This window comes from Rana temporaria, chromosome 2 (genome assembly GCF_905171775.1).
Source record: "Rana temporaria chromosome 2, aRanTem1.1, whole genome shotgun sequence".
NCBI classification, from domain to species: domain Eukaryota; kingdom Metazoa; phylum Chordata; class Amphibia; order Anura; family Ranidae; genus Rana; species Rana temporaria.
The window spans coordinates 90,576,812-90,594,171 of NC_053490.1; the positions used below are offsets into that span (position 1 = coordinate 90,576,812).

Below are 17,360 nucleotides of genomic sequence, written 5' to 3' on the forward strand. Positions count from 1 at the left end.
ATAGCAATGACAGACTGACAGAAGCCTTGGCTATTCACATATATCTACACATCCAGCGTGGTTTGGCACAGATGGTCTGTCATGCACACAGACAGATTGTGTTCAGGTTTGGACATATGTCCCTAACTACAGGTAACAGCTGGATGTGGCAAATAGCCGCTGCACGTGTCAGCCTATCATTGCTTTCTACAGGCTTCTTGGCTACAGTTGTTCGCCTACACCTGTCATCTCAACCAGAAGAATCCAGATATTTGCTGCAGCAATCTGCATAATCACCCACGATAATGTAACCTAACTGGAATTTTTTCCCATCACTTTAGATCTAGTGAAAATGGTCATCAGAACAAATAGAGAGGGTGAGTCTCCGCAGCAGAGACACAGCATAAAAACCTGACTGAGCCAACCTTTCTCTGAAAAGTTTTGGTGATAGTGATTAGTGTTTTTCCTATACTGAAGGAATGTCTTCGGTTTTATCTCAAATCAGGGTTAAATGCTCCATACCACTTTTGAGATCCATCAAACAGCTTAAGAAGATTTCTACCTGAACTCAACCAGTTTAGGAAAGCCTTGACATCTGCTGAAATAAAAAAAAAAAATACAATACATAAACTTGCCAATTTTTTTCCATTCTCCAATTTCAAAAAAGCTGTTAGTTTAGATTGGGCCTCAGTTCTCAAAGTATCACTTCTAAAAGCTGCCATTATCTTTGCACATACCAACAATCAGATTAAAACTGTAATTTTCCAAAAATAATTTGAACCCTGCGTATTCCAAAAATGTATTGTCCTGGTGACCCCAGGACAATACATTTTTGGAATACATTCAGACAGAATAGTAAAGGAGTGCAAACCCATCTAAAGTGAATGAAAGCCCTTCGACACAGGTCTTTACTGAATTCCACTATCAAAGTGGTGAACAATTATTAAAGTCGATATATAAGATGGGATACTTTTCAAATGTACCAGCCTGTAAAATTGGAATTTAACTATTTCACCATATCTAAAAGAAGTTGTATCCACTAGCTTTTCATTCTTTTATCAGTTGCCACCAAACATTTCAAATTTAGCAATGTAAAATATACCACAAAAATAACATGCAATAAAAACAGCAGACTGCATAATATGTTATTGCAGGGTAGGTTGCATAGTATATTGCTGGCACCTATTCATTTGTTTCAAATGTTGGAAACAGATCATTAAGATCGCATTATTACCATAAAATGTGGTACAAGCAGAAAAGTATTTGAAATAGGAGAAAAAAAAATTAGAATGGTTTTCAATTAATTACTTGGTTCAATGAATGTGTAACAGTTCAGTGACGCGACAAAATACTCATTTTATTAAGTGGCTGAGCTCCAGGAGCTACAGCTCTTAATTTTCTGCTATTAGCCAAGACCAATAAATGATGGTTTATTTCCAAGTCCAAATTAACTTGTGCTATTTTACAGTGTCTAAAAAAATATTTCCTTATTTTTTCATAAAAGTATGTTTCCAGATACAAATAAACATCCCACATATTTTGTAGTTTTAGTAACCAAATTCTCAATGTGTTTTGTTCCAACAAAGTGAAAGTTTCCACGTTCTATAAAAGGGACTGCAAATTTCCAGTGGTCGAAGAAGTCTTTTATTGACAGTCACGGCTGTATTCCTGGCAAGTGGATGTCGACCCAGCCACAGATAGGTAGAGTCTTCCATCAGGACAGACGCAAACTTCATAGAGGTCCTGAGAACTTCCAGGGTTCATCTTTGATCCTTGAGGCAGTTTTGGCATAAATATTTTTTCAGCATCTAGCACAACCTGTGTTGTAAAAGAAATAAATTAGTTACTATAAAAATAAATGACAAATATGTTTAAACCTGTTGCAACATATGAAGATGAGATCTGTTTAAAGGGATACATTCCATTTATTCTGCTATCCCATCTAACTTGACGTTTGAATAGAGACTATTAAAGCTCCCAGCTGTCCACCAATTTCTAAATAGCAACTGTGATACTCTGTATAAAATGTGTACTTTACCTTTAGAAGTAAGATGAGCAGTGTCTGCATACAATGGCCCAGATTCTCAAAGGAGATACGACGGCGTATCTCCAGGTACGCCATCGTATGTCTGAGTCTGAGCCATCGTATCTATGCGCCTGATTCTTAGAATCAGTTACGCATAGATTTGTATTAGATCCGATCGGATCTTAACTGCATATTTACACTGGCCGCTAGGGGCGTGTATGTTGATTTACGCCTATAAATATGTAAATCAGCTAGATACGCAAATTCACGAACGTACGCCCGGCCGACGCAGTACAGATACGCCGTTTACGTTAGGCTTTTCCCAGCGTAAAGTTACCCCTGCTATATGAGGCGTACATGCGGCGTAACAATGTTAAGTATGGACGTCGTTCCCGCGTTGAATTTTGAATATTTTACGTAGTTTGCGTAAGTCATCCGTGAATGGGGCTGGACGTAATTTACGTTCACGTCGAAACCAATACGTCCTTGCGGCTTAATTTGGAGCAATGCACACTGGGATATGTCCACGGACGGCGCATGCGCCCTTTGTTAAAAATGTCAATCACGTCAGGTCACATAACATTTGCATAAAACACGCCCCCCTGTTTCACATTTGAATTAGGCGGGCTTACGCCGGCCTATTTACGCTGCGCCGCTGCAACTTACGGAGCAAGTGCTTTGAGAATACTGCACTTGCCCATCTAAGTTGCGGAGGCGTAGCGTAAATAGGATATGCTACGCCGGAACAAAGATGCGCTCTTCTAGGAGAATCTGGCCCTATAAGTCTATCTGGATACAAGATATCATCTTTCTTTACTTGACTTGACTGGAAATAATTTCTTACCTATTAACCGATCTCTTTTGGCTTTCTTTTTATAGTTGATATGCTAGTTAAGCTTTTACATAAATGGCAGTTGGTTAAGGTGGTGGTTGTCATTTTCAAGGAAGCACCCTAACCAACCAGGGCTGCTATGCCTGCTGATTCCAATGTTTATTGGTGACAGCCACAGAGTTGGTATTAAAACATACATTGTCATGCCACAAGTCAACAAACTGAAATCCACGGAAGGCATAAGCCCAGTTTGCTCATTCTCAGATATATGTTATGTCATTCAAGAAGCAGACTATCTGGCTGGTTGGTTGGCAGAAAACAAGGTAGTTTCCTTTTCACCCTTTCTCTGCAAACCACCTGGGGATCTGGAACTCCTTTTTTCCTACAATGGTGTTCATTAACTGCTGTTCTCTGTGTTGACCCTCCTTTCAAACTTCTAAGTTTCTCCTCCTTTGTCTGCCATCAGACTCTGCTCTCTTGAGTAACAGGTGTTGTTCTCTGTGACTAAGTTATACAAGGGTGTGCACACTTATGCAACCATAATATTTAATTTGACTTTACTTCCCACCAACTAAAAGATTTCAGTTTGTTGTTCAACAGAGTTGTACAATTTATAGGTCACATAAAAGGTGGAAAAAGTTCTGAAATTATTTATCTTTGTTTTTATTACATCACAAAAAGCCAAATCAAGCTGGGAAGGATCTGGGATGCGCCAGCATGATTGAAGGATGAAATGTTTGGCGTGGAACTGATTCTGCTGAATCCAAGTATTAAAATTTTTATTTTAACTTGGAGAGAAGTTAGGGTGTCCATTGATCTGGGTCAGTGGCGATGGGCAGGCTGGAATTCTCCATTATTTCATCAATGAGTGAAAAGCTTTCAGCATGAGTCCAATTAAATGATAATGTCTTGCCTGTTATGTTGCAGGACTAGCCCATGGGTTATCTACCCTTCCCTCTATAGCAGGGGTGGGGAACCTTTTTTCTGCCAAGGGCCATTTGGATTTTTGTAACATCATTCGGGGGCCGTACAAAATGATCAACTTAAAAATTAGCCTGTTATATTTGGTCAAAACATGCATGCCAGACGTATACGTTTTTGTGTCATGGTAGATACAAAAACACAATCCCCACAATGCGATTCCCCCAATCCCCAAAACACAATCTGCAGTCCCTCACCCCCCAAAAAGCACAATGCAATCCCTCACCTCAATCCCTGGTTCCGGTGGTGCTGGGCTCTGGTGCTGGGCTCTGTGGGGCTGGGCTCTGTGGGGCTGGGCTCTGTGGTTCCGGTGGTGCTGAGCTCTGTGGTGCTGCTGGGCTCTGTGGTGCTGGGCTCTGTGGGGCTGGTGCTGGGCTCTGTGGGGCTGGTGCTGGGCTCTGTGGGGCTGGTGCTGGGCTCTGTGGGGCTGGTGCTGGGCTCTGTGGGGCTGGTGCTGGGCTCTGTGGGGCTGGTGCTGGGCTCTGTGGGGCTGCTGGGCTCTGTGGGGCTGGCTCTGTGGTTCTGGGTTCTGGTGGTGCTGGGCTCTGTGGTGCTGGTGCTGGGCTCTGTGGTGCTGGTGCTGGGCTCTGTGGTGCTGGTGCTGGGCTCTGTGGTACTGGTGTTGCTGCTGGGCTCTGTGGTGCTGCTGGGCTCTGTGGTGCTGGGCTCTGTGGTGCTGGTGCTGGGCTCTGTGGTACTGGTGTTGCTGCTGGGCTCTGTGGTGCTGCTGGGCTCTGTGGGCCTGCTGAGCTCTGTGGTGCTGTTGGGCTCTGTGGTGCTGTTGGGCTCTGTGGTGCTGATGGGCTCTGTGGGGCTGATGGGCTCTGTGGGGCTGCTGGGCTCTGTGGGGCTGCTGGGCTCTGTGGTGCTGCTGGGCTCTGTGGTGCTGCTGGGCTCTGTGGGGCTGCTGGGCTCTGTGGTGCTGCTGGGCTCTGTGGGGCTTGCTGGGCTCTGTGGTGCTGCTGGGCTCTGTGGTGCTGCTGGGCTCTGTGGGGCTGCTGGGCTCTGTGGGCCTGCTGAGCTCTGTGGTGCTGCTGGGCTCTGTGGTGCTGCTGGGCTCTGTGGTGCTGCTGGGCTCTGTGGGCCTGCTGAGCTCTGTGGGCCTGCTGGGCTCTGTGGTGCTGCTGGGCTCTGTGGGGCTGCTGGGCTCTGTGGTGCTGCTGGGCTCTGTGGTGCTGCTGGGCTCTGTGGGGCTGCTGAGCTCTGTGGTGCTTCTGGGGCCTGGGCTCCGTGGGCGACCTTTGTGATCATGCTAGTTCTGCCACTGCCCCCAGGTCAGTTTGTCCCCCATTATAATCCCCCCCATGTCAGTCTGTTCCTCAGTACAATCCACACAGGTCAGTCAGACTGACCTAGATGGATCGTTCTGGGGTACATACTGACATGGGGGGATTATAATGGGGGACAGACTGACCTGGGAAATGGGAGGACTGTATTAGGGAACAGAATGATTTGGAGTGTGGGATTATATTAGGGGACATACTGGGTGATCACAGTGTGCACAAAAACAACCTAACCTCCCAAAACAGATCAGTCTGTCACAGTGTGCAACCCCCCCAGATCAGCAAGTCAGTGTGCACAGCCACAACCCCCTCCCCTAGATCAGCGAATGACAGTGTGCATAACCACAACTCTTCTCTCCTCCACCCAAGATCAGGCACTCACTCTCCCGTCCATATTTACACACAGTATGTGGCATGTGTAATTTCTTGCAGTTGCAGTTAGAATGCCATCGCAGTCTGCTCCTGGAAATCAGCAGGGAAGGGAAGTCACACGAATCTGTTGTGAGTGTGACAAGAAGCCTAACTTAAACAGGACGTCTGTGCAGGCTGCTGGCTTCATGAGGAGCTTGTGTCTGTGTAGAGTCCCCGCCCCTCTCCCTCGTCTGCTCTCATGTGTAGTGCAGAGAGAGTTCTAAACAGCCGCTGACAAAGCAGAGCATCCAGCAAGTGACGGGGGGCCGGATGGAATGATTTCGCGGGCCGCATGCGGCCCGCGGGCCGTAGGTTCCCCACCCCTGCTCTATAGGGAAGGGTAGATAACCTTGTTCTATGGAAATTCACAATTTGGACTGTTTAATATAACACCAGTCCACAATACAGGCCAAGTGTGTGGCGGTTCAGATAGGATCTGGGAAGCCTATTCCCCAATTACACTTTGGCAGTGACAATACATCTTTAGAGATTTGGGGAGAGTCTCTAGCCAATATCAATTGTATAAATTCTGAGCGTAGGGTTTTATGGTAGGAATGTGGAAGGGCTATGGATAAAGTTTATAGTATGTATAGAAACCTAGGTAGGGCATTCATTTTCAATGCATTGCATCTACCAAACCAGGTACTGTACAGAGTAGATTTGCCCAGGAATGAAAGTCCTTTCTAATCGTATGTAGGGGAGTATGGGGAGAAAATTAAGGTAATCATGGAGATATCCGCCGATATTTGAGAACATAGATACGTAATCGCTCTAGATGCCAATTTCAATGAGAAATGTGGTTTCAAGTGTTTTTCTAGGAAAAAGGGTAGGGAGACATTATGCACTTCTGATTTTTGAAGGTTAATTTTGTAGTTGGAATGGGAAAGAAAAACTGGAATTCCCAAAGAAACAATAGGAGGAAGATTAGAGGTTGAGTGACAAAGAATAATAAGTTGTTGTCGTGAGCTCTGAGTTTATGAGTTGTCTGGTCCACTGTCAGTCTGTGAATATCTAATTGAGAGCTAACATGGTGCAAAAGCGGTTCTTGTGTCAATATAAAAGCAGGGGTGACAAGGGACATCCCTGACAGGTATCATTGGTAAAAGTGAAAGGTTTAGAGGGGGTACCATTTATTTTAATTGCCTCTGTAGGTACAGGATACAAAGCTCAAATCCAACATAATATATGTTGGGGAAGGACAATATGTTGCAAGGTCAAATCTAAAAATAGCAAGGTTAAACAATCAAAGGCCTTTTCTGTATCTGTTGAAAGTAGATGCATTGGCCTTCTTTTTAGCGCAATGAATTAGGTTCAAGGTCTAGGTTGTGTTGTCTCTGGCCTCTCTAGTTGGGGGAAAACCTGTTTGGTCAAGATGGATGATACCCAGCAGTAGGTACTGCAAGCAGTTTGCAAGAATTTTGGCCAAAATATTAACATGGCAAGAAGAGAGAGGAGTCTGTAGTTAGTGCAGTATGTCAGCTCTTTCCCTGGTTTAAGGACTGTCAGGTGAGCATAAATGGTATCTGCGGGGAAGTGACTGAAGCCTCTATCTATCTCACCAATCTCCGATTTTTATTTTATTTTGCTGTTGTACTTTCTGTCAACATCTCCACATGTAGAAACATAAAAGATTTTATAGACGCTCTAAACCCTTTTTTTGTATGTGGGGTATCACTATTTATGAAAGGAAAGAAAATAACCTCAAAAACAGTAACGGCAGCAAGTTAAAATATACCAAATTAAATATTTTACTTTCCAGCAGCAATGTGATGAAATCGCCATGTGAACCTGCATGTGATATTTTCAGCTCGCTGTATGCTGTTTTTCTAGGTGCTATTAGTTTTATTACACTAGTAATTTACACATAGGAAGCACTGTGCACCTGGACAGGGATTGAGGGTGGCACATGACAATATCTATCAAATGTAACACATAATATCATTGTAAATACAAATGGCATCTTACTGTGGGGGTACTTTGCTTTTAACTGTTGTTGCATTTTAGTGTGACAATCATTGATTCCTTAGACATGAATTGTGTGCATTGTCCCAATTCAAATGTCAGTGTTTCTTTCATAGCAGACAAATCGAGACAATTCAATAAGGAACGTGTGACACATTTTTGGCAGTGTATATGTAGTCTAAAGACTTTTGTCAAATTTGAGGAAACCCCACAACATTTTCATTGTTAGTAGTGATGTGTGCAAAAAATTCAATCAATCCTTATTTTCTACACTTTTTCTCGATGGCGCTTGTGTTGTGACAAATGTAGAAAGAAATACCGCAGTGACAATTAACAAACTTATCAGAAATTTGTGCTTAAAGTAGAACTATAGGCAACACTTTTTTATTATGGATAGAGTATAGGGAGGGTTATAGCCCATGTCAGTTTATTATTTACCATCCCTGTCCCATTGCAGAGATTTCCCTTCACTTCCTGCCCCATAGCCAAACAGGAAGTGACAGAAAATCTATTCAAATTAAGGGAATCCATTGCCCCCCCAGGCCCTCAGAACTAGTGTCCCCACTAGGGACTTTAGGGCAAATCTTAAACAGAAAGGGGTGTGGCCTTGACAGGAAGGGATGTGTCATATTTAAATTAGGGGTTGTACGAGTTTAGTCAGGCCTAGGGCAGGACAAAACCTAAACACCACTGATTACCTCCTTGGACACCCTCTCACTTTTTTATGACCATTTATCTACCCCAATGACTAAGGTACATCCTCCCTTCATCACTGCATGGGAACATGATCTGTCCACAACATTCTCAACCAAGCAAACCCGAAAAAATATATATTTTCTCATCATGAAATCAGTTCCAGAATGCAATTATAAAATATACACTGGTACAGGCCACGGCCCTGATTAATAAAATAATACCGTTGGCTCTGGATGGATGTTGGTGATGTGGACAGGGGGAGGGTACAAGACTCCACATATTCTTGTCCTACCCTAAGCTTGCTACTTTCCCCTGGAGCTACTTCACCAACCTTGCTTCAAAAGATTAACCAAACCATCATCTTTGATCCTCCAAGACCTCCTGCTCTCTAGCTCCATCATCACCTCCTCCCTTACATAGGATGGACTTGATGGACTTGTCTTTTTTCAACCTCACCTACCATGTAACTATGAAAGCCGCCAGGGTTTCTCCAGAGCCTCTCCCAATATGTGAAACTAATTATCCTAATCTGTCTGGTTATCTTCTTCTCTGTCCTTATTTGGCTGGTATAAATGGGTAAGCTTTTCTCAGGAGGGTAAGGGGCCCATCTTCCTAAGACATTATCAATAAGCAGTGACAGGAGTTATATTAGACTTATCACTGTTTTTTGTGTGTCAGTGTTTAAATATTTCTGTAGGTGGCAATATAACCCAAATGTCTTGGATTCCTGTGTCCCACAGTAAACAAGAAAGAAATGCCTATTGACATGTAAAAAATTCAGTGAGCCCCTAACTTCCCGTTTGAACATACATCACAGTGATTCTGAAATATTAAGCAGTGTTGGCAGCTCTGCCTAGTTCTTCTTTCTGAACTACAGAAAACTTTCCCTGTCATCATCTCTATAACATAAGAGTTAGGCGTTGATTTCTGGCAAGATTACAGGTATTTTTATTTACATTGCAGAGATGTAATGTACAGATTCTTTATTTTGCCCAGTCATAAACACTTTAAATTTATGTAAATCTCATAAATAACATCTATTTTTATTAATTTCTCTAAACATGTAGATTTCCACTTCCGGTTCAGGCCATGATTCCGTGGATCATGGTCAGTTTTTTTTCCTATATTTCTTGTAGAATATAAAAAAAAATGTCATTTTTTTGTGTTAAAATATTTATGTTCTGTATATTCGGATGTTATAAACAATTATGCTAGAGAAAATATTTTATGTACCAACCATGCCATCGTTGCTGTGTAATTTAATGTCCTTCCGTGAAAGAACCTCGATTCCACCAGTCTGCGCTTTGATGTAGACTCCCTTTGGGGCATCCATGGTTAAAGATCGAGTAGGTGACTCCAGTCTGAAAGATAATAATAGAGTAAGTGTTAAATACATTTAGTTTTTTTCCAATAATACTAAGATTTTATTTTTTGAGAAATAAGAGAGATTTTTTTTCAACTACTGTATGTTTGAATATTTGGCTTGAAAACTAAATATTTATGGATCTGTGTTGTAGAGTAGCATTTTTCTTCAATTTTTTAGACTTTTTAGTCATCAATTGATTTGTACTGTAGAAGAACAAGAAGTACAAGTACAAGAAGATAAGGCACTGAGACAGGCACAATGTACTAATCAGTCGGTATAGGTAAAACTTGCCCACGTCCCCTTCTTTGAACATTTTCTGTGACATGATCACCAGGCTTGTAAATTCTTGCAGGGGGAGCTCAGCTTCTATCAACTTGAACTCCAGAATTGCATCTTCCAAGAGCCCCTTCTCTACACACATGCATGTGCAGGCTTTTGGGAGTCAAAGCAGGAGCATTGTTTTGCTGGGAAAGAAATCATTGTATGTATGTAAAGTGAGACAAAGATGGGCACAAACAGAGTTATATAGTCCAGCAGGAAGGGCTAACAACGCTGGTTGGCATTTCAGTGCAGAAAATACACTGTGTTGTCAGCACAAATAGTAAGTTAGGAGCACACAGGATTTCTGGCAGCCCAACAGATATCTTTTTTCTGTACAGCGACTTCAAAGGATAAAACATGGGAGAATGAGTATGTATAACAGAGGTGTTCCTTTTTTCTTTTTTTACTATTATTTTGCTCAGACATACACTTTTTCTGTCCTAGCCTAACTTCTTCCCACCCAGCCACTGTACATAAACGGTCAGGTGGGCCTTTTTTGCCATCTGATGGACTTCAGGAATGGGAGCTCGCGCGTGATCCTGTAATGGCTGTGATCACAGGACACAGCCAAGACAGGATCGGGATATGGGCACTGTGATTGGCCCTCCTGCCCAATAAACTATTGTACCAGTGCACAAAACATCTGTCAGTGTACCATCACATCTGTCAGTGTCCCATCACATCTGTCAGTGTCCCATTACATCGGTCAGTGTCCCATCACATCCGTACCAGTGCAAAAAACATCTGTCAGTGTCCCATCACATCTGTACCAGTGCAAAAAACATCTGTCAGTGTACAAGTGCACAAAAACATCAGTGTACCAGTGTCCCACCAATAAATAAATAAAACATTTAAAGTGCCCCCATCCCCCGTGCAAAGGCGAGCGCACACGTTGGTCCCGTATGCATAAACAGCTTTTGCACCACACATTTGAGGTATTGTAGTGAATTTCAGAGCAAGAGCAATAATTCTAGCACCAGACCTCCTGTGTAACTCTAAACTGGTACCCAAAAGAGACTTATAAAGCATTGCCTATGAAGATTTTTAAATACCGAAGTTTGGCGCCATTTCACAAGCCTGAGCAATTTTAAAGCGTGATATTTTTGGTATCTATTTACCTGGACAACACATATTTTACATTTTACCAAAAATGTGGGTATTATATTGTCTCTGTGGTTAGATTTTTGGATTTTTGAATTTTTCGAATTTAAGAATTTCCGAAATTGCACATGTCTAATGCTTGCTAAATGCCCATGACAATTTTGTTTTTCTAGTGGGAAGTACTAAAAAGGAAGTGATGTAAAGGAAATGATCTGCTTTGAAGCGTGGTTAGATTGTGGCATGAAGGCAGACATTTTCTGAATTATCTGCATGATTGATTCTTATACTTTGATATCATTTACACTTGACTTGCTCCATCTCAAGATGATCATGGAAAGAATGGCCCAAAGGAAAAAGAGGAGGGTGTTGTACCAGTATTGGGTGCATCGCAGAGAATTTGCAAGAGGCATTCCATGTTCTTTATAAATGCTTCACTAAAGCCCTGTACACACGGCCCAGATTCTCGTCAGGAAAAAAAACGTTTTTCCTGATGAGATTCCTGGCAAGAATCTCTTGCCGGCCAAGTGTACAGACCATTCACCATTCAAAAGAACCGCCATCGACTACAACGAGCATGCGCTCGTCACATTCGATGCCATCGCCGCTATCTTGCTTCACCCTACCTATGCCTTGGAAGCTACTGCGCATGCATCAAGTTCTCTATTTTTCTCGTCTAGATTCTGGGCAGTTTTCTTGATGAGAAACCTCAAAGCCTTGTACACACGCACGGTTTACTTGCTCTGTCAGCAGTTTTCTTGCTGGTTCTTGCCGAGAAAACCGTGCATGTGTACGAGGCTTAACACTCCGTAAATACTATAGGAGCGGGTATGGTGTGTTACAATTTAAATTAATGGAGATGACTGATAAGTGTTGGTGCCTCATGAATGTGGCATACTGCTTAATTTTTAACACAGCACAAGACTACTGCTCCTCTGTGTACAGGACTACATGGTGCCCATTGTTTTGAGGCTTTAGAAATACTGCTTAAGACCTCATTCACACCCTGCATTTATTCAGCCTTTTAAAGCCTTATAACCGCTCTTTAACCATTTCAGCCACGAGCCTCGCTTTTAGATTTTTTGTCTACAAGGTAAAATATTTTTTTTTGCTAGAAAATGACTTAGAACCGCTAAACATTATGGCCCAGATTCACATACATTGGCGCATATTTATGCCGGCGTAGCATATCTAATATACGCTACGCCAACACAACGCAGAGAGGCAAGCACTGGATTTACAAAGCACTTGCTCCCACTCGCTCTTAAAGAACGCTGGGTTTCCTCGGCGTAAGCTGGGCTAGGTAAGTGGAAGTGGGCGTGGGCCATGCTAATGAAGCGTGACCCCATGCAAATGATGGGCCAAGCGTCATAGAAGTACTTAAAACGAACGGCGCATGTGCCGTCCCGTGGACGCATCCCAGTGTGCATGCTCAGAATCACGTCGGAACTACTCCCTAAGATACGACGGATCACTGCCTACAACGTGAACGTAACCTACGCCCAGCCCTATTCACGTACTACGTAAACAACGTAAAATACGACGGTTGTGTTCCCTGGTCCATACCTTAGCATGAGTTGCGCCTCATATATGAGGAATAACTTTACGCCGGACGTACGACTTACGCAAACCGCGTATATTATACCCTCCAAACTCCACTCCTGTACATAGTGCCCACTGTCATACCCTCTACACTCTTGTACATACTGTCCACTGTCATATCCTCCCCACTCTTCTTCTGTACATACTGCTCACTGTCTTATCCTCCACACTCATCTCATGTACATACTGCTCAGTATCACACCGTCCACACTCCTCTCCTGTACATATTGCCCACTGTCATACCCTCCACACTCCTCTCCTGTACATACTGCCCACATTCATAAACTCCTCTATTGTACATAGTGCCAGCTGTCATACCCTCCACACTCCTCTCCTGTACATACTGCCCACTGTTATATCATCCACACTCTTCTCCTCTACATACTGCTCACTGTCTTACCCTCCACACACATCGCATGTACATACTGCTCAGCAGGCCCGGACTGGGACAAAAAATAGGCCCGGGCATTTAAGAGTGAGCAGCCCATTTTTCCCAGGAATGGGGGGGGGAGGTTTGATTTCGGTAGGCATTCGCGGGGGGTTTCTGGTGTCCTCCACACTGTAATGTGCGGGGAAACTGTGATATAATGGGGACAGCACTGTAAAGTGGCACTGTAATGATTACAGGTAGGCCCCTTTATATTACAATGCCCCTGCAATTTTCCCCTTTTCTCTGTAATCACAGTGCCCCCTTTTACTCTCTGCTCACTGTGCACTTCTCCAGCTCCTCCTGCCCCCGTACATCAGAGTCCGCACAGACCCACCCTTACATCAGAGCCTGCACAGAGCCCCCTTACATCAGAGTCCGTATTGACCCCCCCTTACATCAGAGCCTGCACAGACCCCCCTTTACATCAGAGTCCACACACCACCACCCCCCTTACATCAGAGTCCGCACAGACAACCCTTAGAGTCTGCAGAATTTCACTTACTGTAAGCTGCTAATCCACCTGCGGGTTTCCGCATATCGCTCCGACTTGCACGGCAGTTCACACTGCCATATGTTGAACTGCCGGGGAGTGTCATACTACATTAACGGCGCCTCCATTTCAGCTCGCATATCATACTGCGAACTGACAGTTCGGACATGAACCGGATCACATAGGTGTGAACACCCATGCGATCCGATTCTGGTGCGGACCAAAAAAGTGTCCTGTGCGTGTTTGGTCTGAATGCGGTGCGATTTCAGCCATACTATCTGTATGGCTGAAATCGCAATGCATGGACATTGCATGTGATTTGCATTGCGAATCACATGCGATATTGCACAGCACACTAGTATTAACCGTGCCTTAAGGGGGGATCTCATGTAAAGTGGTGTTCTGAGAACCCTGATTTGGGCCAGGTTCACACTAGTGCGCTATCACATGTGATTCGCACTGCAGTGCAAATCACATGCAATGTCTTTGCAATGCAATTTCAGCCATACAGATACTATGGCTGATATTGGATCGCATTTGGACCAAACACGCACAGGACACTTTTTTTGGTCCGCACCGGAATCGGCTCGCATGGGTGTTCACACCTATGTGATCCGGTTCATGTCCGAACTGTCAGTTTGCAGTGCGATATGCGAGCTGAAATGCGGGCGTCGTTAATGTAGTATGACACTCCGCAATCAAGCAATAATATAAAACAGTCAATAAGTTCCTAGAGAAAGTAAATAGCTCTATGCCTCTCAATGTTTGCCCACAATAAGCCCTATGACTTCCTAGCAGCTACTGAAAGCCTCCCTCCTATTTGTGAGCTTCTGCTGTCTTTAATAGTCTGGTTTAGGGGGAAGTACCTACCCTCCCAAATTAACCCCTTATTAGCCATGTTCCAGGCTGACTCTACAACTGCTATAAGCATCTAATTATTTTTGTGACAGTGCCCCACAGAGACCTATTATGTCATTAATATCAGAATATCAGAATGTGATAATAAGTAGACCCCAATCTAACATGTTGGGAGACATGTCTCATTATCTAACCACTGAACAATTTGTGTGAGCACTAGAGATAAGCAAACCTGTCAGGATTCACTTTGAGCCAGGTGGGAACTCAGAACCCTGAGCTTAGTGCCAACCCCAGTGAAGTCTAAAGGGAGAGAAAATACCTGTTCTTCTGGCCTGTTTCAGGATTTTGTTGGAAAAAAACATGGGTAGCTGGGCACTGAACTGAAGCAGATGTACCAATGGAAAGCTAACAAAATAAATTCTCACAGCAGAGAGCAGTTTTTTTTCACGTGTCACAAATGGCAACATTAAAAATACACACATTTAAAAAACATGCCTTGGAGGTGTCTTAAATTACTGGGAGGCAGGATAGAGGGTGATCTTACTCACCCCAGGAAAGGAGGCACATGCTGTCTGCTTCTCTCACTTCTCCCCGAGTGGGTGGGTGTGGCAGACACAGAAGCAGAGGGGCGGGAGGAGGAGGAGCAGGCCATCTGAGTGGAGACTGGAGAGCAGAGAACGGAACTGTTCCTGCCGGCTCTGAGGCTGATCTGTGTGTGAGAGAGACACACAGCTCAGCCCATTCGCCGGAGAAGATACAGGCATCGCCGCCGCACAGCAGGAGGTGAGCGGCGGCCGCAGGCCTGTGTTAGCCCTGTCCAGGCCGCGGTCGCCGCTTACCTCCTGCTGTGCGGCATGGACATCAACAAGCCACAGAGCGGGAGGCCCCGGCCCAAGCCATAGTAGCCCACCGGGCATATGCCCAGTCTGCCCTATGGCCAGTCCGGGCCTGCTGCTCAGTATCATACTGTCCACACTCCTCTCCTGTACATATTGCCCACTTTCATACCCTCCACACTCCTCTCCTATACAAACTGCCCACATTCATAAACTCCTCTATTGTACATAGTGACGGCTGTCATACCCTCCACACTCCTCTCCTGTACATACTGCTCACTGTCATATCATTCACACTCCTCTCCCGTGCATACTGCCCACTATCATACCATCCACACTCCTCTCTTGTACATACTGTAACCCAACCTTACACTCCAAACTCCTCTCTTGTACATACCGCCCACTGTGATACCCTCCACACTCCTCTCCTGTACATACTGTCCACTGTCATAAACTCCACACTCCTCTCCTGTACATACTGTAACCCAACCTTACCCTCAACTCCTCTCCTGTACATACTGACAACTATATTTCTCTCCACATTCCTCTCCTGTACATACTGCCCACTGTCATACCCTCCACACTCCTCTCCTGTACATACTGTCCACTGTCATACCCTCCACACTCCTCTCCTGTACATACTGCCCACTGTCTTACCCTCCACACTCCTCTCCTGTACATACTGCCCACTGGCATACCCTCCACACTCCACTCCTGTACATACTGTAACCCAACCTTACACTCCAAACTCCTCTCTTGTACATACCACCCACTGTGATACCCTCCACACTCCTCTCCTGTACATACTGTCCACTGTCATACCCTCCACACTCCTCTCCTGTACATACTGTACCCCAACCTTACCCTCAACTCCTCTCCTGTACATACTGACAACTATATTTCTCTCCAAATTCCTCTCCTGTACATACTGCCCACTGTCATACCCTCCACACTCTTCTCCTGTACATACTGCCCACTGTCATACCCTCCACACCCCTCTCCTGTACATACTGTCCACTGTCTTACCCTCCACACTCCTCTCCTGTACATACTACTTACTGTCTTACCCTCCACACTCCTCTCCTGTACATACTACCCTTTGTCATACCCCCCACACTCCTCACCTGTACATACTGCCCACTGGCATACCCTCCACACTCCTCTCCTGTACATAGTGCCTTCTGCCATACCCTCCACACTCCTGTCCTGTACATATTGCCCACTGTTAGACCCTCCACATTCCTCTACCTTACCTACACATAATTCCCACTTTTATACAATCCATACTCCTCCCCTATGCCTCTTACCCACAAAAACAGTTCTTTAAAATTATACTGAATATCCTCAATGTTACCAGCTCTAGAATAGGAACACTTTTGTTAGTTCAACTAAAGAAAATCTCAGTCATCATATTTTTTCTGCCCCATTATTAGTACTCATTTAATTTTGTGATTACTACTGTGATGTATAGAGGAACACAAGGGATCTCAGCTACTCTAAATATAGCACTTGTAAAAGTGTCCCTGAAAACATTTTTAAAATGTTGGCAACTATGCCCAAGGGCACCCGGGTCAGTAGGGGGCCCCATGAGAGGCTCTTGGGATCCTGTGATATTAAAGCGGTAGTAAACGTCGCTAACATTACTACTTTTTAGAAGCCTGAGGCACAGCATATTAGCACATTAGGGTACACTTAAATTGTCAGACTGAGCCCTCCAGTGCTGCGCTGTGATCAGTCCGGCGGGGCCCAGGTGCTTCCATCTTCACCTGGTCTTCCTTCTGAGTTCTGTGCCTTTGGTGACTTGCCTTGGCAGGGCTGCGTTGATATCATTCCCACGCATGCTCATGCTCATACTCTCTATCTCATCCCCCTTTTCTCTTCCATCCTCCCTCCCTTACAGCTCACCCTTCTCTCATTCCCTTTTTGCTCTCTCTCTCATTCTCCCTCTATCTCTTTAATTTAAATTTGCTATAACAAAAAAGTTAGCATTTTTATTTATTTATAAAAAAGGCCCCACCAAAATCCTCAGCACCAGGCCCATGATGTTCTTAATCTGGCCCTGCCTCAGATGGCCATCCAGAGCAGCACTGTGCATTACCGGCCTCCCGACGAGAGTCCCACTCAGAGTCCTGACTCACGAAGAAGATCACTTTCCAGAGCAGAGTGCGCCCACTGTGAGTATGACTGTG

General features: G+C 44.4%; 1 protein-coding gene across 2 annotated transcripts in view; it reads right to left on the reverse strand.

Annotated features, from left to right (window-relative positions):
* Positions 1-1,019: 1,019 nt before the first annotated feature.
* The window catches only part of SGCG (sarcoglycan gamma), a 384,547-nt gene continuing 368,206 nt past the window's right edge, over positions 1,020-17,360 (reverse strand). For both annotated transcript variants that reach the window (XM_040340519.1, XM_040340520.1), the window contains exons 7-8: positions 9,408-9,531; positions 1,020-1,797 (exon numbers count right to left, since the gene is read on the reverse strand). In XM_040340519.1, coding sequence (XP_040196453.1) covers positions 1,624-1,797; positions 9,408-9,531 — 298 coding nt within the window. In that variant the 3' untranslated portion in view covers positions 1,020-1,623. The remainder of the gene's footprint in view (positions 1,798-9,407; positions 9,532-17,360) is intronic.